This window comes from Ursus arctos, unplaced genomic scaffold (assembly GCF_023065955.2).
Source record: "Ursus arctos isolate Adak ecotype North America unplaced genomic scaffold, UrsArc2.0 scaffold_36, whole genome shotgun sequence".
Classification (NCBI taxonomy): domain Eukaryota; kingdom Metazoa; phylum Chordata; class Mammalia; order Carnivora; family Ursidae; genus Ursus; species Ursus arctos.
This window is the reverse complement of record NW_026623050.1, coordinates 26,900,644-26,924,382: the sequence shown is the minus strand read 5'-3', so window position 1 is coordinate 26,924,382 and position 23,739 is coordinate 26,900,644. Positions and strand designations below refer to the sequence as shown.

The following is a 23,739-nucleotide window of genomic DNA, read 5'->3' as shown; positions in this document are numbered from 1 at the left end:
AACTTTTGAACCCAAAGGGAGTCCCTTCTACTGGGGCAGAGGAAAGAGAAGCCCATGGTGGCTTCTTAATGTGCCAGATCCTTGTCTCAAGGGGCCGCCAAGGGGGGGTGGAGTACACCATCAGATTTCTGATTTCTCAAATTTTAGGATCCACAAAAATGGAATTTCCTTAAAATTAAGTGCTCATTCTAAACATGGACAGATCTGATAGAATCATCTTGTTCCAACCAATTTTACAGGCCTCGCCCACGTCTTCTGCTGCCCTGAAGTTTTTTTGTTTTTTTTCTAGAACACATACTTGAAATAGATATTCAGTTTGGAAATATTTTTGACACCCACAGATTTTTCTTGCAATGGCAACTGGTATAAACGCCCGCTGATGAATTTTTGTTTTTCTTTCCGTAACATCTCTACACTTTAAAATGGACATGGCAGAAAGCCTCATCTCTGGGGGACATTTGCTCTGACTAAAAAGTACTACAGAGTTTCCCAAGAAAGGGTGCATAAAGCTGAATGGGTTGACTACAGGGGCGGAGGGCTAATGTGTAGACACTGCAGGCCAGGTTTATCACTAAGACTTAATGCCCACCTCTCTCCTCCGCTGGAAGCAAACATCAGCACCGGGTGTCTCCTCCTGCCATACACAACTTCTAGCCTACAAGACGAGATTCTCCCCGAGCCAAGGGGACTCGGAAATGTCGAAGTGTCCCCATCAGGGCTGCCTGTCAGCTTGGCTCCCACCAGCACACGCCATGGCATCTGGAGGAGGATGGTAAGAGCTACAAAGAGGAGAAGGGTGCATACTCCACCACATTGCAGAGGAGGAGAGAAACGCAATGGGCTTGGTCTTCAAAGGACCTTCCTACAGAAAAAGACTGAAACAAAACTGCAGGATTTGTCAGCAGAATAAACCCCGCTGCAGCTGGGAGGTGGACAACAACGAGGACAGGAGTGTGGAGCTGCCGCAAGGAGACCCTGAAGAATCCGGAGACCCAGGGCACCGTGAACTGAAGGAAATGCTTTTGTTAAGTGGGCGATAAACCAACAGGCCTGGCTCAGAATCACCTGAGGATCTGATTAAAGCAGCACATTGTGTTTCAGCAGGTCTGCAGTGGGGCCTGGGAATCTTCATTTCTAATGGAGCCGGGACACTCCATGGGAAATGCTGGGCTGGGCGAAGGAAAACAGCCCCCAGTTCACTGAGGCCTCCGAGCCTGTCCTCTCTTCCAGGGCACGGACTGTGTTTTGTTCAACTGGTGCGGTCTCTCGAGCACACACTCAGGCTGTGTAGACTACATGATAAATGTTGGCTGAATGAATGTATCCATTCAAAAGGAGTCTCCCAAGTTCTAGAGTTCAGCCAGGGGACAATTTACATGGTCGGAGAAGGAGAAACGCATTGAGTAAGCATCCACATCAGGACTATCCATTCTGTGCTCCCTGGGGAGGAAGGCACACATGTCTGTGCACTGGCTCCTGCCCTGCTGAAGGCCATGGGCTGTTACTTGTACGCTCTGCCTGCACCCCTCGACCTGCGTTCACAGCCTGTTGTGACGTTCACTCGTGTATACAGAGGTAAACGGTATTTCCAGCATTTTGCAAGGGGCTCTCTTAGCAAAACAGTGCCGGGGGAAAGCGTGCCAGATGTGCAAACAGAATCTGCTCTGCTTCCTCAATGTGTTAGCTACAGCCTCCGAGTGCTCAGTCTGTCTTCTCCTCCTCTGTTCGGTGCCCCTTTCCCTGTTCCCCTCCGCTGTAAGAAGGCCACTGGCCAGCTCACCACCAGCTCTCTGCAGCTGTCTTTCCTGGGCTGCCCACTAAGCTCCAGTGGAGGGCAGACTTAGCCTCACCTTGGTTTTCTGGTAGCTGTGAGAAAGGTCCAGGCACCCTTTTGCTGGTATTTTTCCTCTTGGGTGATCTCCTGCAGAGGTCCTCTTTCTTTTTTTAAAGTTAGAGGTCTGCTGAGGTCCCTCTGGGGGAAAAGGCCACATTTTGGGATGGCTCCCTCGTTGCCGGTTTCCTGTGCCCTAGAGAGCATTTGAGGCCCCTGTCTTGCTCTGATCGGTCTAATGTCTCAGGAGCTTGAGTTCCGCTGGGGTCGGAGGAAGGACAGAGGGAAGGGAAAGGGAAGGTCTCTCCTTATTTTTATTTTGCCTTTTGGCCTTTCAGGGATTCTGAAGATAAAATCTTTGCAGTATTCACTCATTTTCTGAGACTGTCTTCTTTCCTACCGCTCTGATAGGGGTGCTAAAGGTGAATTATAAATATACGTAGAGCAATACTGACCCATAGTAAATGCCCAATAATTCCTCGCAATTAATTTCCTTATTACTTCTCTTGCTACATGTATTTCTGGTGGTTTTAAAAATTGTTTTTTAGACTTTGGGCAAACTTGTCTGTTTTCTCTCTCTGGACCATTTTCCATTCATAATTTGGAGAAAGGTTCTAACTGCCATTTCTGATGACAGCCTAAAATAATTATAAATAAAAACCATAAACCAAAGATGAATGAAGTGTCAAGTAACACACGCTGCAGACCGATACTGCTTCCAGCTTCTCCCTCAACACCCAGACAGCAGATGGGCTCCCTGGGCTCTAAGTCAGTGCCCCGCACCATGTGACTTTGAGCATTCGCTGCCTTCACCAGGTATCAATCGGGTTTGTGTTAGTAGCTTAAGGAGGAACCTCAACTCTCCTGGTCCTTTAGCTTAGACATGTTACAATTCCAAATTAAACCTTTCTTCATTAAGAAGGTGCTGGCTAAAATAAGCAAGCAGTACTTTCTCTCTTCCTCCTCTCGGTCTCCTCCGTGGAGAAGCCCTGCCTCCCTCCTGACGCGTCTTTGCCAAGCTCCTCCCTAACAGGTCCTGGGGCATATGCTGCACAGAGGAAGAATGCTTCTGTCCGTAGTCCTTTTACTTGGCCTTTTCTTTGTGAATTACCCCCTGCAGCCTCTTCCCCCAATGAACCTGAAGGTGAGGGAGCCAAGAGTACCCAGAGGAGATGGCCCAAAGGTCACTGCCCTGGTGTCTGCCTCCTTCCCTGAACACCTCCTTTAAGGGGCTGCCCTGCTAAGAGCTGACAAACACAACGGTCACTTTTCTCACAACTGGCGACCAAACCACATCACGACGCACAGTGCCACTTTGCCAGTTAGGGATTGTGCTTTGTTCTGTGTTCCTGAAAGTCCTGCAGAATGCTCGCTACTCAAAAAGGCTGTATCACATCAGTCACTTAAAAAAACCCTTTGGATGTATTGTTTAAAAGTGTGGACATTCTGCATGCAATTTAAATGTCCTTGAGGGAAACAAGAAGGCCAACACCAAGAACTCCCACCACACCAGGGAAGCATTTTCTGGCCAGTTGGAAGCCTGAGTGGAATAGGCAGACATGCTTCTCCTTTTTTTGTAGTGAGTTTGGCTGCTCCCAGTCTGCTTCTGGTATTGAACTGAGAGGTGCCTTGGGGGGAGACCTCAGCCTGTACCCAAAGACTGTAAGTGTGTAAGGGCCAAGTCAGCTTTTCTTTGAGAGGCCTCACGGGTAGGCTGTCTTTATGACCACCATCCTTACTATAAGGAGAATTTATAAATGGGAAAATTCTTAGAATAACTAGACCTGCCAAGAGCCCAAACCTGGACAGCTGGCCTTATCCCCCCTGAAAACTACAGGAAAACAGTGAACCACGTGGATGACAGAACACAGTGCCAAATGGTTCTGCCTGCAACATGGGGAGAGACCACCCTTCGTATCCAGATAAAGAATGATACATGTTCATGCAGCATCCATTGGAAAAGGTCCGAGCTTGCACAATTAGTATCTTGGGAGTGGTTTTCCCATAGTAGCTACTGTTTTATTAGGGTTTTTTGTTTGTTTGGATGAAAAGTAATACCATTGAAATGGTGTTTTAATTGCTACTTCTGTTTGGCAGAAAAATTCTTCAAGATTATGCTTTCAAAAAAGTCACGTGCATGTTTACTTAGGAAGCACGGGCAAAAAAGATAACGGAATGCTTCCAAATACCTGATCAGGTACGTTCACTGCTTCGTAAGCTCCTTTGATATGAATCCTCTACGTGTCTGAGGAGGTCTGACAAGACCTCCTGTTCTACAGTGGCGGGGGTCAGTGGGGAACACGAGCTGGCTGAGCGCCCCACACGCCTTTGCTTTTCACACTCTTTACATCTCCTGGCCTGGAAGCAACTGGTGGCAGACGAGCTGAAAGCCACCCCCACCCCCACCCCCCCGCCGCCTTTAGCCATACAGAAAATGCTGTATCGATTCTGCTCCTGCCTGGACATCTGGTTGCCTTTTCTCATCCCCTCAGCTAAGCAGGACGGCATATTGGCCAACAGCAAGGTTACTGGAAAGAAACCAGAGAATCACATCCGTTTTAACGAATGGGTTTCACCTAAGGCCCTTTTAAACTGTGTTTTTCTTTACTCATGACAACTGGCTGTCTCTTTTCCGTTACAATTTGCCATTTTGGTCACACAACTTGAACTGGCCTCAAAACCCCAGGCGCTGTTCTTTAGCTGCGGGAAGGTGGCATTGGTTTTGGCAGCACCTTGCAAGCCGTCTGAAAGAGCTCCTGCTGACACACACTTACTGATCTGTTCTCAGTGGAGACGGGTCCCAGGGACAGGCTCCACTTTATCGCTCTGGAAGCTGGGACTCCAACCTTCTATTTCCCTCCCCGGTGTCATCACTTTGCCGCCGCTGCTGCTGTGACCTGTCACTATGTATTCACTGAAAGCAACTTGGAGACGGCTTTTAGACCTAACCAGGGCAGCTCTCCTGACCCATCTGTTTAAACCACTGGCTCACCAGCTGTGTGAGGCATTGCTTACATGCATATACATAGAAGTGCTCTTAAAAAGTGCTTCTTCTCTGCTCCAAAGGACTGAGCTACTGGCACAACAGTTCTCTTTCCAGAAAGCAGAGCTCACAGTCTTTTGTTGAGAAAGATCAGAATGAACTCACACATACTTTGCAGGCTCTTCTATGAGGAGGAGGTCAAAGCCAACCAAAGAAGGCTGCTGTGTGCCAGAAAAAATGTTTCATAATCCCAAACTTCCTGTTGCACCCAATTAGGCTATTGTCAGCTTACTCCAAATATTATCAACCTCTACTGACCAGTTAACCTATTACAGGAAATTCAACAGACAGAGTACAGTCTGCATTACATTATCTTTATTGGATACATGTAGTCTTAAGCCAAGTTTATATAGAGCCCAGTGACTCACCATCCCTACAGTTGGTATGGCTGATTCAGTTTGTATGCTGTGATGCTAAGGGTGGAAGGGAAAGTGACGGAGAGTTGATTTGTGCTTGAATTTTTGCAGAAAACTTGACTATGAAAACTGCTAATTTCTAAGTTGAGAATCAGGACAAAAGTGAACTAAGAGGCCATGTCTGGGTGTGTTTAGGGGTTTTAATCCTGACGTTTATCCCTTGTCACAAACACGGGCTAGAACCTTCCATTTCCTCTACTGAGCATATCCCTTAAGGATTCATTACTGCGCAAAGGTAAGCTGCACATTCTATCTCAAGCTCTTAGGAAGACATCCATGACTGATTTGTTTCTACAACAAACAGAAGAATCTAGCAATACGGACACACGCTACAAGGAAAAATGGAATATAACATCACGAAATGGAGCGAGCTCCCGGTTCTTCTAAATCTGCTTGTGATTTTAACATGTTCTTTCCTGTTGCCTTACAAGCTGTATTAGGAACCCCGGAGACAGGGCAAGACACTGTAGGAATATGTTTGATATATAGTTGGATTAAATAACAACCTAATATATCAAACATATCACACAGAGGCCTGCAGAAAAGGCATCCAGGTTTGACTGGGCTCGAGACTAGGCACGTGCGTGCTGCAGGAAGTCCACTACCCGTCTGCGGCACACAGGCTGGCTGGACGTGTGGGAACGCGCCACTAGCAACATCGTAGGCACATGCACCAGAGCTCACCGACCTTCCCCTTTTGCCTTCCTGCCATCTTCCCAAGCAAACAGTGGTGCCAACAGTGCAAACTTGTTATTCACATCTGGGAGATTCCAGGCAAAAAGAGGTGCTTAAAATTTAAGGGCCTACGCTGGGAATATACCAGGAATCATCTTCATAAACCAGGGAGCACTCTACTTTTAAAACAGGCGACCTGACAACATGGTGAGCAAAATAATTTAAACAAAAAACCCCAAACCCCTTGCCCGTCCCCGGTACTATTCTTCAAAGCAGTGCACATGCTCGGTGGTTCCAAAGGCGAGTGTTACCCACTCTCTGCTGAGGGCTTGTGTGGTCATGGGTAGTTCAGGGATGTGACAGCAAATGCTCACTCATGGTATCCTGAGGGTTACTTCCTTAGTTCAGTTGTGGGAGGGCATGGAGAGAACCAGTTAACCACAAAAGACTGGTTGATTTTGGGGGCAGATTGGACTTGTTTTTTTTTTTTAACTGGGAAAATAATTTCCTTTATAAAGGCAAGGAAGATATTTTATTTCATGCAGTTATTACCACAAAGCAGCTGGTACTCTGAGATAGGCACAAAAACCATCTTTTGGGTTGATGGTTTCTTTAAAATGGTTTTGGAGATAATATGACCCATGTGGCAGGAGCCTCTGGCCATTGGGTGGAGTAAGGCTTCAGATCACCTTCAGGCGCTCAAGAAGCACCAAGCACGCTTTGTTACATGAAGAGGGGAGCGCCCTAAAGTAGGCATCCCCGAGGAAGGGACTCGAATCAACAGTTAACGTCCACTTCAACCTTAACCGAAGGATTCCTCGGCTTTGTGTGATGACCCACACTGTAAATACAAAGGCTGGATGATCCCAGGGCAGGGCAGGGAGCGCCCCCGGCCCACCTCAGCAGCCACCACTCATTTTTTAAGTGCTGTTATTTTTAAAACATTGTTTTATAATATTTGAAAACACAGGCTTTCCCTAATTCCACGGTCACCCTTGTACATCCCCACCTGTCTCCTTCCTATGCAAGTATTGTTCACAGAGTTGTAATCATAACGAGCACGTAATTCCGCAACCTGTGTGGTTTTCTTTCTTTTCTTTCTTTTTTTTACTTTACATTTACGCCATGAGCGTCTTCTTCATACTACACGGTCCTATTAACCATTCTTTTCAATAGCCGTGTACTTTTTCTTCAAGGAGACACTCAGGTCGTATCTTTTTCTTACTACAAACGTGGCTACAAGGAATAGCCTTCCCTGATACACAGAGCTTTCTTTCTCCCTGGATTTCCTCCTCAGCACAGATTCCCAGAAGCGGCATTAATAGCTCAAGGGGTACAGGTAAACCCAAAACCTCCCCTGGGGGGCTGCACCAGCCTCTGACACTGGCTAGACTCAAAGGGCTGGGATGAAGGGGCTGTGCCACCCAGAGCGCACATCCACTGCTCCCAGCTCCGTCAGGCTGGTGTTGTGCAAGGTATTGTGCCCTGGATGTTGCATGGATGGAGCAGGGATGGGAACGCGGGCTGCCTTGTGGACCTGTGGCAAGGGCCAGGTGAGTTCATCCCTGCAAAGCACCTGGAAGGGCTGCCTGGCCCCTGCTTGGTACTCAATCAACGCAAGCCTTTTGTTTTGTTTTCTTTTTGCTACGGCCATCAGCTCGTGGACCTACGGAATAATTTTTACTGCAGGCATTATCCCAGGACATAGTAGACAAAAGTCTCTGAAACATGGTTTTAGCAACAGTGATTACAGTTACTGCTTAAGTCAGGCACTGTGTTCTTGAATTATCTCATTTAATTGCTGTAACAGCAATCCTTGGGGGGTAGGGCCTCTAATTACTTTTATTTTCAGCTCAAGAACTCTAAGGGGAATAAATGGCTAGACAGAGGGCAACTAGGATTCAGAGACAGAGCTCCAAGGGATCCTGCAAAGGGACAAAGGGAGAGGGACTGAAACAGGAGCTCTCAGGACCTGGTGAAGTGCTCATGTTACAGGAGTACTGGGCTAATTCTCCAGAAGGGTGCCAACTGGCATGACCTCAGCATTTGCAGAGGCGAGCTTTCCAGGAGAGGCTGTTGTGCGAAATCAGATGAGGAAGAGGAAAAACCAATTACGCACAAAGCCTCGAAATCTTAGTCAATGGTGGCTTGCTTCTTAGCTGAAAGTAATTTTCCATGTGCAATTAACTTGATTTATAAAGCAGAAATAAAGACATAGACAGAAAATGGGAGTTGCCCCTATACACCCCCTCCGCTCTTCAGCTTGCTGAGAACAACTTGGACAATCTCAGACCACTGAAGACCCTCACCTTAGAGGCTAGTAGGAAAAAGCCCGGTAAACCCCCAAATCAGAAGCCATAACTCTTAAATGACATCTTGATGAGAAATTTAAAGAATGGCTTCACCAAGTCTAGAGCAACCATTCGAGACTGGCTCGAAGAATTTCAGGGTTTTAAGAAGGTTCCCAAGCGTCATACACGTACTCCCTGCTCACGTCTAGTTTCCATACAGCATGAACCCAGGCTCTGATTTTGAGGGGTGTGGTGTATTCTAGAGCTCAGACTCCATCCTTTGGTCTTATAAAAAATGTAGAATTTTAGGTATAGCAAATCTGAGGGATCCAACATTTTGAGGGCAGAAACCCGATTTTCCTTCCTCATATACTTGGGTCGCTGGGAGGGAGGTGAGGTTACAGGTACCTGTAGTGACTTGCTTGAATAAAAAGAGAAAGAGACCTCGTCTAGGCCCACCACCTCCTGACTGAAGATCACATGGTGGTGGGTAGAACGACAGGTAAGAGCTTAACAGGGTTGAGCTTTGCCCCTGGGCAGCACTGGTTCATCATCCTTCTATGTAATAACTGTCCTCTTTACTGCCCAATCTTCAAATATTTCTTTAAATGGCTGTTTCTCTTAGTATCTACTTAGGATCTTAAGTTTGAAACATTTACCTAGATGACAAACAGATGGAGAAAACATACCAGCCCACAACAGCCTCCAGCATATACTGAGAAGGTCTTGTCACTGGATCCACTTTTGAGGTCCCCATTGTCCTCTCTATTGATTTTAAGTAAAGGAGAGACCCAGCATTGCTGTTTGCATTACACTATGGACACCAGACAATTGGAGGGTGACGATATCACATTCGGTGACAGGGATTTTCCATAATAAGCCTCCACCACCTGCTTTATATGGAATGGAACTCAACTCAGGTCGTAAATGCCCGGGTTCTTCCTCTGGGTACCCAAAGGTATTTTTCTGGGTGGTTAACCTGAAGGACCCACCCATGGGTTTTTTTCCATATCCTGTGAAAAGGTGCTGGGCTGGTGGAGCAGGTTTGCAGCCTGCGAGTCTAACCACAGGGAGGGAGACAAGCCACCTGTGGCACCCTGAGCTCTATTTCACAGCCATCCACAGGAAGACCCAGCGACATCAGACAAGCAGCCACACATGGACACTCACTTTTGGTTTTGCTCTTGGCTTCAGTTGCTCTAACTTCTTGGCAGCAGCCTCAATGGATGCTGCAGCCCCCAGTAATTCTGTTTCTGCAATGACGGTGGGGTCTTCTGGATCCACCCACTCTGTTCCTAAAATCAGTCCAAAGAGGGTCATTCTTGGTAGCTGTGATGGCAGGGCACTGGCTTCATTACAAACTATCTGGATTGACATGCAGAGAAGCTCCGAAAGCCTCCAAGCTGCATGGTGCTGCGGGCTCTTTTCTCCAGCTTGCGTGCAGGGGAGCTCCTGTCTGCCCCTGCTTCTCTAAGTCAGTGATGGGCACAGCCCTACTGCAGGAGCGGCCATCAACGGTAGTTTCAAAAGTCAGGACCTCATGGTCCAAGGCCAGCTTGAGCCTCACTCTAACTTCTAACTTAAAGCTCACGAAAGCAAGTAACCATTTTCAAGAGACCTGAGACTCCGCTGACCACACAGACTTGCCATTCTCTTCCCTTGGGACTCATGGAGAACAGCCATTCACCTCAACTCAAATGAAGGGAAACTGAGTTTCTCTGGTGAGGTGACTCCTTCTAATGTTCCCGTGAAGGGGTGTGCAAACAATGAACCCAGACAGCATCGTTCCCTACACATGAAGTGTGTTATCTGAATGAGGAGAAATATTCTGATGAATGAAAATGCAGATAAAAATAGATAGCGACACCCTTCAGAGAAATGAGCAGTTCCAGATGGACCATATCATTTAAGTATTACTGCAAAGACTGGAAAAAAGCCTTCCTTTGGCAGGATATTACTTTGAAAATATAACTCTATTCCCATTTGCTTAAAAAAAAAAGTACTTCACTGTATTCCTTCTGATTGCATTTGCCAAGAAAGGGCCTGGGTTGGCTGCGCCGTGTCTCTGCTCAGTTCCCTGTACTAGTGTTGCCTCGACACGAGAGAATGCGGCCTACCTTTCATGGCTTCCGCAGCCTGGATGAGCTCGGTCACGGCTCCCGCAACGCGCTTGGAGAAAGCAGCCAGCTGGTGCTTGAGTTCTGGGCTTGGTTTCTGAAGAATCTATTGCATGAAGACAAACGCATAAGAAAGATGGCAGCCATTGCAACAGAAAGCACACTCTTACTGGTGGACACAGAGTTGCACATCCTGGTTTTAAGTTGCAACTCTGTCATCAAGTGACTTCGGATCTTGGGGGAAAACACTGAAGGCTCACTGGGGTTCAGTCTCCTCATGTGAGGAAAGAAAAGCTGGGAACCAGAAGTTTCTTTATGGTCCCTTCTGACACATTTCCCTATGATCATAAGTGAGAGGAAGTCCTTATTCATCCTTTGTTTGCACTTTCATTTGTACATAAAACATATGTACACAAAAATTACCTGCAGTGTAAGAATAATCTGAGTGAACATGAACGCCTGAGGTTACAAGTCAGCTGGTACTTGCGACAAAACAAATGTGGGGCCAGAAGAAATAGGTGACTCTGGTGGAGGCTTAGAGACAAAGTCCCCATGAGAGCAAAAACCAACTGATGGGAGGACTGTTCCTGAAGGAACACGCCATCTCCAGGTTTTTGACTGCAAGCTCTCCTGGGAGAGGTCCTGAGGATTTTCCTTCTTTCAAACTAGTTTAAAGTTTTTTTAAGCTTCTTCTTTGCCTTTTTTTTTTTTTTAACGGTGTTAAAAAAGATATTGGATATCCAACTCCCACACCAATTTATAGGATATCCTGGGAGGATTTCTTCTCGAATCACTCAAGAATGGAACTAAGAATTGGGATGAGACCTCCACCCCAAATTTATATTCTGACTGAAACCATCTTGCTCCTTCCTGATTTTGAAATTCTTCTTCCAACATTCTTTTTCGTATCTCTTTGCCAGGCTTCATAGTGGTAATCTTCAGATTTAGAAACGCCAAAACATTGAGGAGGAAAGCACAACTGCTGTCTCTCTCTGGACAATTTTGAAGCCTCTGTGCCAGGGACAAAGCCTGGGCGACAAACCTGTGACCACACCTAGCTTCACTTGCTGCTGGTTTATGACATCAGGCAGGTTACGAAACCCCTCAGAACCTGTTTTCTCATCTGTAAAACTGAGATGATGCCTATCCCTCAGGACTGACCTACAGATCAAATGGAAGGACACATGAGAAGCATCCTGCACGATGCCGGGAACACAACAGGCATTCACTACACGTTAATTCCCTTCTTGGTGTCCCATACCCTTTTTCACTAGGCCAGTTAGCATACTCTTTCTTAGGAGTCTGGAAAAGATGTCTTTTGGACCCCAGAGATAAAAGAGAATTCAAAGAAAAGATTGGTTAAAAAAAAGAAGAAAAAAAAAGATCTGGGGTTGGGGTAGTTAATGGGATTATACTTGGAGCAGCCCCAGGCACACCAGTGCATGGACGACATTATGTTAAATGTTTGAGCTGATTCGTCAAAGATTTTTGAGCATCACTGTACACGCATCTATCCCCACCCTCCTTCCTCTTGCAATCTTTCACATTTATATTGGCTACTGTTCTATGAATTCAGCTGCTCTGCTCTTATTTTCTTACCCTTGAACTTGTACATATCGCTATGCAGATATTAAGAACTCGGCGTAGGGGTGCCTGGCTGTCTCGGTTGGTGGAGCATGCAACTCTTGATCTCAGGGTTGTGGGTTCAAAGCCCCACATTGGGTGTAGAGATTACTTAAAGGTCACATCTTTAGGACAAAAAAAAGCACTCAGTACAAACCTGTGAATGAGTGAACAAATGAATGTGTGAGTAAAAACAGAACAACATACTATTGGGACAACTCCTAATATGATGGCTTCATGGATCAGTTCCAAAACAACACTAGAACCATGGAGAGGTGCAGGGAAGGGGTTAGGTATCCTTTATTTTCTAATACAGCCTGGAGAGAGGGGTTTAGTTAAGTGCAGGTTCTAGGGTCAAACTATGAAATCCTGGGCTAGCTACTTACCTTCTCTCTAAGCCTCAGTTGAAGTAAATTGTCTATTAAACAGGCATAGTAACAGTCCTTTTGTTACAGAGTAGTGGAAAGACTGTATAAGTTAACATGTAATTTAATGATCTATAATCACATCAGGGCTGCTGATGGAACTGGACTGATGCAGAGCCTGGGCATCAGGAGTTTTGAAAGTCCCCCATGTGATTCTCATATACAGGTGTGAACCTGTATGAGTTGTGAACCACGGCTCTAGACTCAAATGGTGGCACGTGGCACCATTTAATTGTAAAACACTTGTACTATTTTTTTTCTGAAACAATGCATGCTGTAAGGCCACCAAGCGAATAATGGTTACGGCTCAGGGTTTGAAAACCTAAGTGGTCCATAGGCCTTGTTCACTTTTTCAACAAATGGTGATGGAACAATTGGGATAGCCATGTGTAAGAATATGAACTTTGTATCCATTCGGTTCACAAGTGAATAAATTTGTTTTTCTCTTGCTAATCAGTCTTACTACACAGGCAAGAACTCAGAAGGGTTGGGAGAAAATTATTTTTCCTCCCCTTATACTAGGATATAACCCTAAAAATAATTTGATAACCTGTGCAAACAGAAAACATTCAATTCATGTTCTATGTTTAGTTATTTGAGATACAAGATACATTTTGGTTTTCCTTTTTTATTTTTCCAAGTCCTATCTGCTCTTTTTTTTCCTCAACCCTCTGCAGCACTGTTCTCTAGTAACACACATTTGCCTCCCTCCCCAGACATTGTTATGAAAATGACACGGCAAAGGACACCCTAAGAGAAACTATTTAAAAAAAAAAGAACCCAAAACCTAGGGGTGCCTGGGTGGCGCAGTCAGTTAAGTGTCTGACTGTTGATTTCAGCTCAGGTCATGATCTCAGGGTCCTGGGATCAAGCCCCGTGTCAGGCTCCATACTGAGCGTGTAGCCTGCTTGAGATTCTCTCTCTCGCCCACTCCCCCACCCAGCTTGCACGCCCTCTTTCTCTCAAACAAAACAATTTGTATCTAGAAAATATAAAAAATTCTAAAAGTTCTATAATCAAACAAACTCAATAAAAAATAGGCAAAAGATCTGCACAGATACCTCATCAAAAAAGACATACAGAAGGCAAAAAAGTGATAAAAAAAGATACTCAACACTGTAAATTAAAACCAGAGTGAGATACCATACACACCCACTGGAATGGCTAAAATTAAACAGAAGGACCATTTCAAGTGTTGACAAGGGTGTGGAGCATTTGGGACTATAATATACTGCCGGAGGAAATGTAAAATAGTATAAGGACTTTAAAAAGTTTCTTAAAAACATAAAAAAATGCATACTCTATTTTATAAATATTCCACATCTAGGTATTTATTCAAGAGAAATGAACACATACAGGCTCAAAGACTCATACAGAGAATGATCTAGGCAGCTTTATTTGCAATAATCAAAATCTGGAAACAACCTAAATGTCCACCACTAGGTGAAGAGATAAGTATGGCATATTCATCTGATGGAATATTACTTAGCAATAAAATGGGACAAATTACCGATACATCTAACAACAGGGATGGAACTGAAAATGTTGATGCTGAGGGACAGAAGCCAGACAAAAAGTGTACTATATATTCCATTTATATAAAAGTCTAGAAAACACAAATCTATAGTAGCAAAAAGAAATTCTGAGGAGTAATGCACACATTCGTAATTTTCGTGGTGGTGGTGCTTTCACAGATGTATTCAGATATCAAAATTCAAACTGCACACTTTAAAGACCTGCTTATTGTATGTTAGTTATGCTTCATAAAAGCTGGAAAAAAGTTAGGGGTGTGGTGGGTAAATTTCAGTTACAGCACCAAAGACTTCTGTCTCTAAGAGAAGAGCTGGAGGGGGGGGACAGAGAGAACCACTTGTGCATATACTCGGGCTCTGAGGAAAGGACGAGCCCTGGGGTAAAGTATCCGATTCCGATAAGGCAGGAGGAAAGGAGTTCTATTTTTATTCTGCCATTAAGTCAACATGATTCCTAATAGCAGACAAGAGACAGAACCAGATTAGAGCTCTGCTAGTGCAAACGAGGGTAATTTCAAGCCTGTCAAAGATCTCACATTGTGGTGTGGCAGGAAGATTGAACTGTGATTGCTGCAGAGGCAATGTGGCTGCCTCCTGCCCTGCAAAATCCTCTAGGACAGACCAGCAAATGCAAACGCAGGAGGCTAACACTGCTCAAATGCGCATGTCTAAAGCTTCAGAAAGCAGCGCCCCGGGCAGCAGGGACAGGGCTCTGCCTAGATTGGATCCCATTATTTGCTGATGGCCAGCTGGATTCTCCAAAGGAAAGAATTACCCAAGCAGGGGTTCTTGATTTGGTCTCTCAATTCCCAAAGGATCCAGCTGGGTATTGGGGTCTGGGGACCCTGTTAACAGTTGAAGGAACATTTTGTGTGCATGTGCTGCTGTTTCTTTGATGATGGAAGTGGGAGGCAGGAAATGGACTTTCAGCTCCAAGGGGTCTAAGGATGCTAAAATGATGACAGTTATTTGTGCCTAGATAGAGAAAAGAGGAGGATGGGATTGATAAATGATACAAAATGATTGATGTATCTATTTTTTTTTAAATTAAGGATCTGAAACAAATAGGACAAAATGTTAACAAAGTTAGTTAATTACAGATGGTGGGCACATGGATATTGATATGGTTTTCTATATTTTTAAGCCGTTTCTAAATTAAAACTGATATATACAAATCAGCTAAAAAAAAGTTAAGAATCTTTGGTTCTAAGATATTTAAAATGAACAAAGTGAAAGCATCAAAATTTCCCCCCCATTTTTATGTGTCTAAATTTATGAAAAGCAGCTCACTAAAGAAGATCCCTGAACCTCCTTGTACCACCTGAAAGTGACCTCAATTTATTTCTGTAAAATTGCTGGACACCGTCTCTAATCCTTAATTTCTACCTTGTCTCTTTCTCCTTTTGTAAGAAGTGGACAACATCGAGCCTTTCTTTAGCACCCAGGAATCTTACTAGCTCTCTGATCAACTAAAACAAGAGGTCACCTTTACAAGAGATTCCAAGAGGACTATCCTAAGACACCCCATCACAGTTTTGATTTAGGTTGACTTTCTTTGCAGAACAGAGATGCTGTAGCTGTCCTATTAGTCATGGTCCTCCCATGAAGATGAGAGAATGAAGATGCAAACAGGAGGGGGTGTGTGGGTGTGTGTGTGTCCATGTGAAAATCATTAGTTTTTTTTTTAACTGCTTCTTTATTCATCACCCTTAAATAGTTCATCTTAGTATCTGAAGTGAACACGAGTTTCCCTGTTTGTGTGTCTCAGTTTTCCCTATTTCTTGCTGGGTTCTCCACCAGCGCTGGCCCCTGCAGTCTGGTAGCTCCTGGGCCTCTCACTGGTGTACAGTCTTCCTTACTCTTGGCTTCGTGTGAGCCCAGATTTCTTCCCAGTCTGCCTGGGAGGAAGATTAAGGGCTAACAACGTAAGACATGAATTTATTCTGAGCTGCAGGCCCAAGAAAACCACAAATGTCCACCGTGTGGGTGAAAGAATGCCATCACAGGGCTCCTGCAATTTTCAGTTATGAACTTGTATTTTTCCTATGGTTATGATAATCCCCGGGAAAAACTTGCTTTCTTGCTATATTTTTATCAGAAATGACCTCCAAAGAGTACGACGAGCTTTTTGAAGAGATAAAAATAAATATATGAACAAATAAATGTACGATGCTAATTCATTCGTATTTCCCTGGAAGTCAGAACCATTAGCACATGTCAAGAGGTAAACACATCCTTGCAAAAGATGAGACAAATCCTGCATGCTCTGTGAAATTTTCAATGCCATTCAGCTTTTCGTTCTATTCATGATTTCACTTTAGCACTAGCTACCTTCACACCACGTGCCTGAAAACAGCTATGGGGAAACAGGACATTTCTCTTTCTACCAGGATTACGGGTCACAAGGAGGATGATTGTATAGAGAGATGAAAAGAAACTCAGATGGCAGGCTTTTAACAGACACATACACCATCCACATTTGCAATACCTAAGGCTTAAAAGTCCTGGTGTCTCTCCTAAATACAAGGAAGAATTCACAGCAGAAAACCAATCAGCTAACAGCAGCAACCACAAGGGAAGCACATCTGCTATAAGGCGCACCTGGCTCAGAAAAAGAAGGGAGTGGTTGCTCCCCACCTTGTCAACCTCTGGCCCCCCCAGTTAAACCTCCCCAATCACACATGATGTGGGGATTCCATGCAGTGAGTGTCCTTCTTTCTGTTTGAGAAAAACCTGATGATGATCCTTGGGGTGGATGCCTGACATAGTAATTAAGTGGCCATAAAGCTGGGGTCTCTGAATGTATGGACTGGGAATGGCTCCTACATCTTCCCTGATGTTCACGGAGGCGCTGGGTCCCTTGGCCTCTTCTTGGGCAAAGAGGCCAACCATCCATCCATCCTTCCTCTTCTCCCGGAGGCCCTGTCGTCTCCTGCCCACCCAAACAAGGTGGGCATGGAGAGGAGAGGTCAGGGGGAGAGGAAGCGCTTTGGTGGGTGTGGCTCCTGGTTCCCAGAGAGCGGCAAAGGGTCTCAAGTCGGCTTGAGGTCGGGGAGAGGACCCTGTGAGGGTTCTGCTTCTCTTTCCTGCTGGGGGAAACTTCTCGGGCACTGGCCCCTGACCCTCCTCATGGGGGCAGAACTCCTCTCCCAGATATAAGTCGTCTTGTTGCTGGAGACGGCTCAACGAGAGCCAAGGTGGAGAGTGTCAGCCTGAGGACTGTGTGTGCAGGGCCTCGACCGATAGGCGCTGGGTAAGTTAGCAAGACTGCACAGATCCAGGCGCAGGGGGCTGGAAGAAACACGGTGCACCCAAGAAACGGAGCTGGGCAAAAGGCGGAAAATGAGGACCCTTCACCTGAATGAAGAAGAAAATCCTAGTACCACTTCCCTTCCAACAAGCGAGTAAGGAGAAAGTGGGAGAGACTGAAAGCAAGACGGGAAATGGGCACCTTGTGGAGGGATTTCAGTGAAGTGCGTGCAGCAAATGTGAGCGCAGCCACAGAGCCCGGGGCTCCCGACATTGATTTCTTACACTGTTTAAGACCTGAGGAAACTCAAGTCTGGATCAGACAGTGGTCACATGCCTAGTTATGTGGAACGTGGGATGTGGACACAAACCTTCTAAACCTAAGCTTATCACTCTTGCTGCTGTAATTTCTAATTTTCAGATAGAACAAGGTGCCTGTGTGACTAAAACTACTTTCCCACCAAGAAAGAAAAAACAACAACGTTTGGAGGCCCTGCTGGCTTCGTTTTCCTGCTAAGCACGCTCACAGACTGAACACTTTTATCTGTGTTGTAACACAGAAAGCGGGGTTGGCTGGAGAGGCTCGTGCGTGAACGCTGACCGGACAAGATGTTCTTTTCCTGGCCCTCACGCAATACACTGCTTTCTGTTCGCAAGAGTTCAGGCTTGGGAACTCAATGTTAATAACCCCACTCTGCCTCCTGTCACAGAAGATACACTTTCACATGGTCCACACTTAACCTGGGTGAAGAACAAAAGTACTGCTCCCTTAAGAGACCTAAAATGCTTAACACCGGAAGGTAATTTAATTTTTTTAAAAATTTATTTAAATTCAACTTAGTTAACATATAGTATATTATTAGTTTCGGGGTAGAATTCAGTGATTCATCAGTTGCATATAACACTCAGGGCTCATTACATCAAAGTGCCCTCCTTAATGCCCATCACCCAGTTAGCCCATCTCCCACCCACCTCCCCTCCAGCGACCCTCAGTTTGTTCCCTATAGTTAAGAGTCTCCTACGATTTGCCTCCCTCTCTGTTTTTGTCTTATTTTATTTTTCCTTCCCTTCAAAGGTAATTTAATTTTAAGGGGGCAGTGAAATGCTAGAATGAACACAGGGCTGGAGATAGTAAGAACTGGGATTTTGTCCCAGGTCTGTCCTAGTAGCTGGGTGACCTCACCAAGGGGCCAAACTTCTCTGGATCCTTCCTTTGCCCTGCTAGCCTCAGGTGGTAGTACCATGATAAAATGAAAGATTTCAGTGCCCCGCACATGAAAGGCTTACGGCTCTCTGTGGCCTGCCGAATTTTTTTTTTAAATAGGTTTGGGAAGGCGCAAACAGTGATGGAATGTGGGACATCATCAATTCTCTTCTGGGGTTGTCTCTGACTCCTAGACAAATTCTCTTGGGGCCAGCCCCAGACCTCCCATGGCTCTAAATGTAGTTCCTGGATAGTCCCCCTAGCCATGACCACTGCACGCCCCACTGGCATCTTCCTCATCGGCCTTCTTTCTCAGCTGCATGTGGACATTTCCAGTCATCAGAGGAAGGGAAGCATTCTCAGTGTGGTCTAAGGTATTCATTTGAGGACTGGAAGAAGTCACAAGCGGCTGGTAGGTCACCTGCAGCACTGGTGATGTTTTTCCGTAACTTGCCATGGAGCCTGGTGTGGCTCCTCCTGGAGCCTTCCCTATCCTCGAAGAATGGACTGGGTTCTTCCTAACAGGACTTCCCAACATTGTTTCAGTGGTGGCTTTGACTGTCCCACCCTCTTGCATGCTATTCTTGCCTCTTTGGTGCAAAGAGAGAGCTTGGCTCTCCTGGATGCTAACTACAACTTCTTTTAGACCTTTCTTTTATCTCAGTGTGCTGGAGTAGAGCGATGCTGGGCCCTTTCCAGCTCAGTCCAGTCCCCGACTCACAAGTGGAGCCTGCACAGTGCCCTACAAGGTATTTTCCTGAGGAAAGGATGGTCTGAATGTGACTCAGCTCTCCCCCAGCCCTGGCCTGGCCAACGCCCCTCCTCACCACCAAGACGTGCTCGAGAAGGTCCAGGTAGCCGAGGGTGCACTCCGTCCCGTACCGCAAGGCTCTGGTGCGCACCTCCTCGCTGACATCAGGGTGGAAGGATGCTTGCTGGAGACAGAAAGGAATGTTGACATCTTAAGACAGGAAGAGCCAGCTGGTGAACTGGCCAAGGGGTGAGAGGGGGTCACCTGCCCAGTAGCACTGCCAGCTCTGCACCCACAGGTAGGAGACCTCAATTCTGGAATTCCCTCTGCCTCCCCCTCAGTGACCTCCCTGAGAAACCTTCCCTGACCCCTGGATAGAGAAGGTGGCCATCCTCCATGTTCTCCTCCACAGTAAGTCCTCGGACAGTGTTTTGTGTCTTCCCCTTTTTAGTGCCCTGGAGCTGGACAAAAGCACATGAATCAGGTCCCTCTTTCCTTCCTTTCTCCCTGCCCCCTTTCACTGCAATGTAAGAAATTCCACATGCACTAAAAAGTCCAGGAAAGATTCATGATTAAGGCTCACAGCAGGAGATTACTGTTTCAGGGTCTGCCTGCCTTTCTCCAGCACCATGAGGGGTCCTGAAGCCCCTCTCCATTCACAGCTGATTACACCCAGGACCTCACTCTGTGGCCTGACCACGCTGCACTCACACCGTCTCCCACCCAGGGCCCTCTGGCTCCTGGGAAACTTCCGACAGTAAGCTCCCCACTGCCCTCAGAGGGGCCATAAGTAACTCATCTCACATTATACACAGCGAGGTAAGTAAACAAGAACATATGGTTAATAGAGCATCTTGTGCTTTTTTTTTTTTGCACTTGTGACCTGTTGGTTTCATTCATTCTTGATGTATCAGATGGCACACCCATTCACAGGGTTACCAGATTAATTACAGTTAACCCAGTTATATCTGAATTTTGAATAACCAATACAAAATTTTTAATGTAGATTTGAGAAACCCTATTTTTTATTTGCTAAATCTGGCAACCGTACCCAGCCTTTCTTCGGAAAGAACTTGGGGCTTACAAGAACACATAAAAGAGAAAACTGCAAATTAATCACAAATCAGGACACATAGGAATCACACATTAGGATAAAAAGTCAAAGTGGAGGGGAATAGTGACTAGCCTTCCTGTTTGTTCCACTCAAGAGGATTGGGGAGCCTGGTGGGAACACCTGTGGGCTCTCCCCTCACCTGCTCCCCCATCATACCCCAGAAGGAGTGGGGATAATCTGAGTGGCCAGCATCTATCCTTTCTGAGCTCAATGTTGCCCATCTGAGGACTGACGGGCCAGGCCTCTAATCACTACTGTGCTTCACTTGTCCTGCTCCCCTGTGTCTCCAAGTGTGAGGACGGAGCCCATGTCTGGGGAAGACACAGTCTATGATGCTACCAAATGTCACCTCTAGCGGGCAGCGTGGAAAACCCCCATTTAGACTTGTGTGGGGACTGAGGGTAGGTGCTCTTGTCCACTGCTGGTGGCTTTAACTTCGCAGAACTCCTTGGGAGAGCCATCTGGCAAGAATCAAAATGTCATACCATCTGACTAATTCTACTCCTGGGAGTCCTGCCCAAGGAAATTATCCAAAGCACAGAAAAAACAGGTATGCCCAAAGATGTTCACAGCAGTAGAGTTTAAAGTACAGGTAAAAAATGCAGACAATCTAAATATCTGATCATCACAGAGTATTTGTGGTCATTAAGGAGTCCGTTACAATGACTCATGGCAACACAGGAACAGCCATATGGCATTAGTTGTAACAGCTGATGGTACTGTATCTGATGCAGGCATACATCCCCACATGAAAGTCAGACAAGAAACAACTCAGCGTGCAGGGAAGCCCCTGTCCCCACCGGAGGAATCAGTGTAATCCACTCTTCCTGAGAAAATGAGCCGGTAGGTAACTTACTGCACGTTCATTTTTGGCCTAGCCACCCTGCTCAGCCCCCAATATGGCAGCTTGGCCCTCTGCCTGGATGTAAGGGTTTCTTTTCGATCCACCACTCGGTATCCCTGGTTTTCCCTATATTCCTTATTGCACATCCTTTCTGGCAAGCTGCTTCATTTCCTTTCTGCAAGAGGAAGGGGCCCAAAGCAAATACAAAGGTCAATAAGTCTGCTGAATAAGTCGGATCCTGACAGGAGTCTCAGGGCTCAGCACTGACTCTTGTCATCCAAGTCTGGCTTTGCGGTATGAAGCTCTGGCTCTTATTCTGTCCTGCAAAGTCAGGAGAGCCTGTTCTGGGGGCAGGACGACAGAGAGGGGCAGGGGTTGGGCAAATGGCGCCTGTACTTGGACCCTTGCCCTCCTCCCCTGAGAACGGGGTGTAGGTATTACGAACAGACTTGAAAATGTCAGCTGCCTTCCATTTCCACCTTAATCCATTTAATTTCCCCTTTCATTTCATGTCCGTAACATGGAGACAAAGCACCGGCCACTCATCAGCCTCAGTGCCCTTAAGCATTAATGGCTGGGAGGCCACGGGCAGCAGAAACAGACGGGCCATGAAATCAGAGGGCCCGGTCTCCATTCTAGTTCTGAGAGTAAAGAGCTGCATGACCATGGTCATGCCACTTAATCTCACCAAGCCTGTTTCATCATCCATCAAATTGGGATCATTCCCCTGGCCCCTCTCAAACAGGATCAAAAGACAGAGTCTGCAGGAGAGCCTTGCACGACTGTGAGGCGCCCTGCATGCACACTGTGGTGGCACTCAGGCCTACCTTGCTAGGTAAGTACTAGTCTCTGATGGAGGCTGTAGCCCTCTGGGTGCTGTCACTTCTGTCAGGACAGATTCCATGAAGTACATCCTAATTGCAAATACCTGTGGCCTCAGGAGGGTCTAAACTGCCTGGCTCAGCACACATGGCCCCCCATGAGAGCATCCCTCCTACCTTGCCACCCTCTTCCCTCCCCCCCTCCCCACGCTCTGCCCTCACACGCCCATCCCTTCAGGCCGGCTGCCTCAGCCTCCCATTACCCAGTCACCTCTAACCCATCCTACTTGCCCTGAGGAAACCCTGAGAGGCCATCAGCTGGACCTTGCAACAGCCTCCCACACAAATGACTTCACCACAAAGAACGGCCCTGTCTCCTCAGACCCCAAGCCGCAATAGCCGCTTTTTTGACTTCTGTGACTCGTCTCCACCTGCTCACCACAGTTGGGGGTTATCACTCACTCTCTGAGCGGAAGCCAGAGTCCCTGGGACACGGCTGTCCCTAGAAGGGTGAAGGTCTGGGGTGGGGTCATTTCCTTAAGAGATAAATAAAGTAAAGCTTGTAAAACTCAGGTCCCACCAGCTCCCTCCCCAAGGATGGGCTCAGGGCAGCCACCCTGCTTGTCTAGCCAAGGCTCAGAGGAGTTTCTGCAAAACGTCTGGGCACAGATAGGAAAAAGGCAGTTTCCCAAGGTTCTGTTTTGTTCCTCCGACTCACTTCCTCACCCAGTTACGGCAGCACCCCTCCTGGCACAGAATGCTGACCTACGGAGGCAGGAAAGGGGGCAGGCAGAAGTGGGATGCAATTTGCCTTCAGAGGGCTGGGAACAAAATGCCACAGGCCCTCTTTGCCTCTGTCAGAGTGGCCTCCCCTATACCCTCCATAAGAAGGCATCCTGCCTACTCAGGAAGAGGAAACATGGGAGGGGTTAGTCAGCAGACCAACGCCATCCCCTCTCAAACATAGAGCTACCCTCGAGGGTCATTTCCCCCGGGCTGATGTGTGCACACCTCCAGCATGCGTCTCCTTACGGAGCGAAAGGTACTAAGCTGCCCCCTTCTCCACATGGCCGGCCTTTCCCTTTCTCCAGACTAAACCAAACACTCAGTCACGACAGAGCATTCTCGATCCGTCCAAAACCACGCCAAGGCCTTTACCTTACAAGCCGTCAGCATATCGGACACGGCTTTCCGGCTCAGGTTGGCTGTGGCGATCACGTCCTCCTGTCTGCACGAGTTCCCGGCGGCTACAGCTTTGGCTGTCGCCATGGTGATGCCTTTCGTCATCCTTATCGATTCTTCAGGTGATGAGGTCTTTTCAGGTACCTCTTTGGACTGGAACACCTGGAAATTAGAAATACAACAGGTGAAAAAAACCAGAAAAATACCAAAAAAGCGAGGACAAAAATAATTTATTCTTCTCTGACCGGGCTGCTGCTCACTGTCTGAGAACGGAGCCAGCCACAGGAAGAAACCGTCAAATGGCAGGAAATTAGAAATTTAATTTGAGTAATATTATTCTTGCTTTCAAGATTCTAGCACGGATAAGCCTGCACACCTGTACTCAAGCATTCGTGGTCACAAGACGGTGAGGGTGAGGGAGACACGTCTACGGCATTAACCCGTTCGTCTGCACAGACACCGGGTATTTGTAAAGCGTCCTGGGGTAGATGGTGGTGCGGCTTCCCCGGTCCTGCCCCCTCCCCGCTGGTGCGTCAGCAGCTCCCAGAAACTCTGCAGTTCTGATGCTGGTCCCTGCATAGGACAGACCCTGGATGCATCCCTGTGGACTCACCTCTCGCT

At 46.7% G+C, this 23,739-nt stretch overlaps 1 protein-coding gene across 18 annotated transcripts in view; it reads right to left on the bottom strand.

Moving 5' to 3' along the window:
* TLN2 (talin 2) overlaps positions 1-23,739 on the bottom strand; it is a 416,400-nt gene that overhangs the window by 12,938 nt on the left and 379,723 nt on the right. For all 18 annotated transcript variants that reach the window (XM_057306201.1, XM_048219866.2, XM_048219865.2 and 15 more), the window contains 4 exons: positions 23,095-23,280; positions 19,234-19,341; positions 10,374-10,479; positions 9,427-9,551 (listed from right to left, as the gene is read on the bottom strand). In XM_057306201.1, coding sequence (XP_057162184.1) covers positions 9,427-9,551; positions 10,374-10,479; positions 19,234-19,341; positions 23,095-23,280 — 525 coding nt within the window. The remainder of the gene's footprint in view (positions 1-9,426; positions 9,552-10,373; positions 10,480-19,233; positions 19,342-23,094; positions 23,281-23,739) is intronic.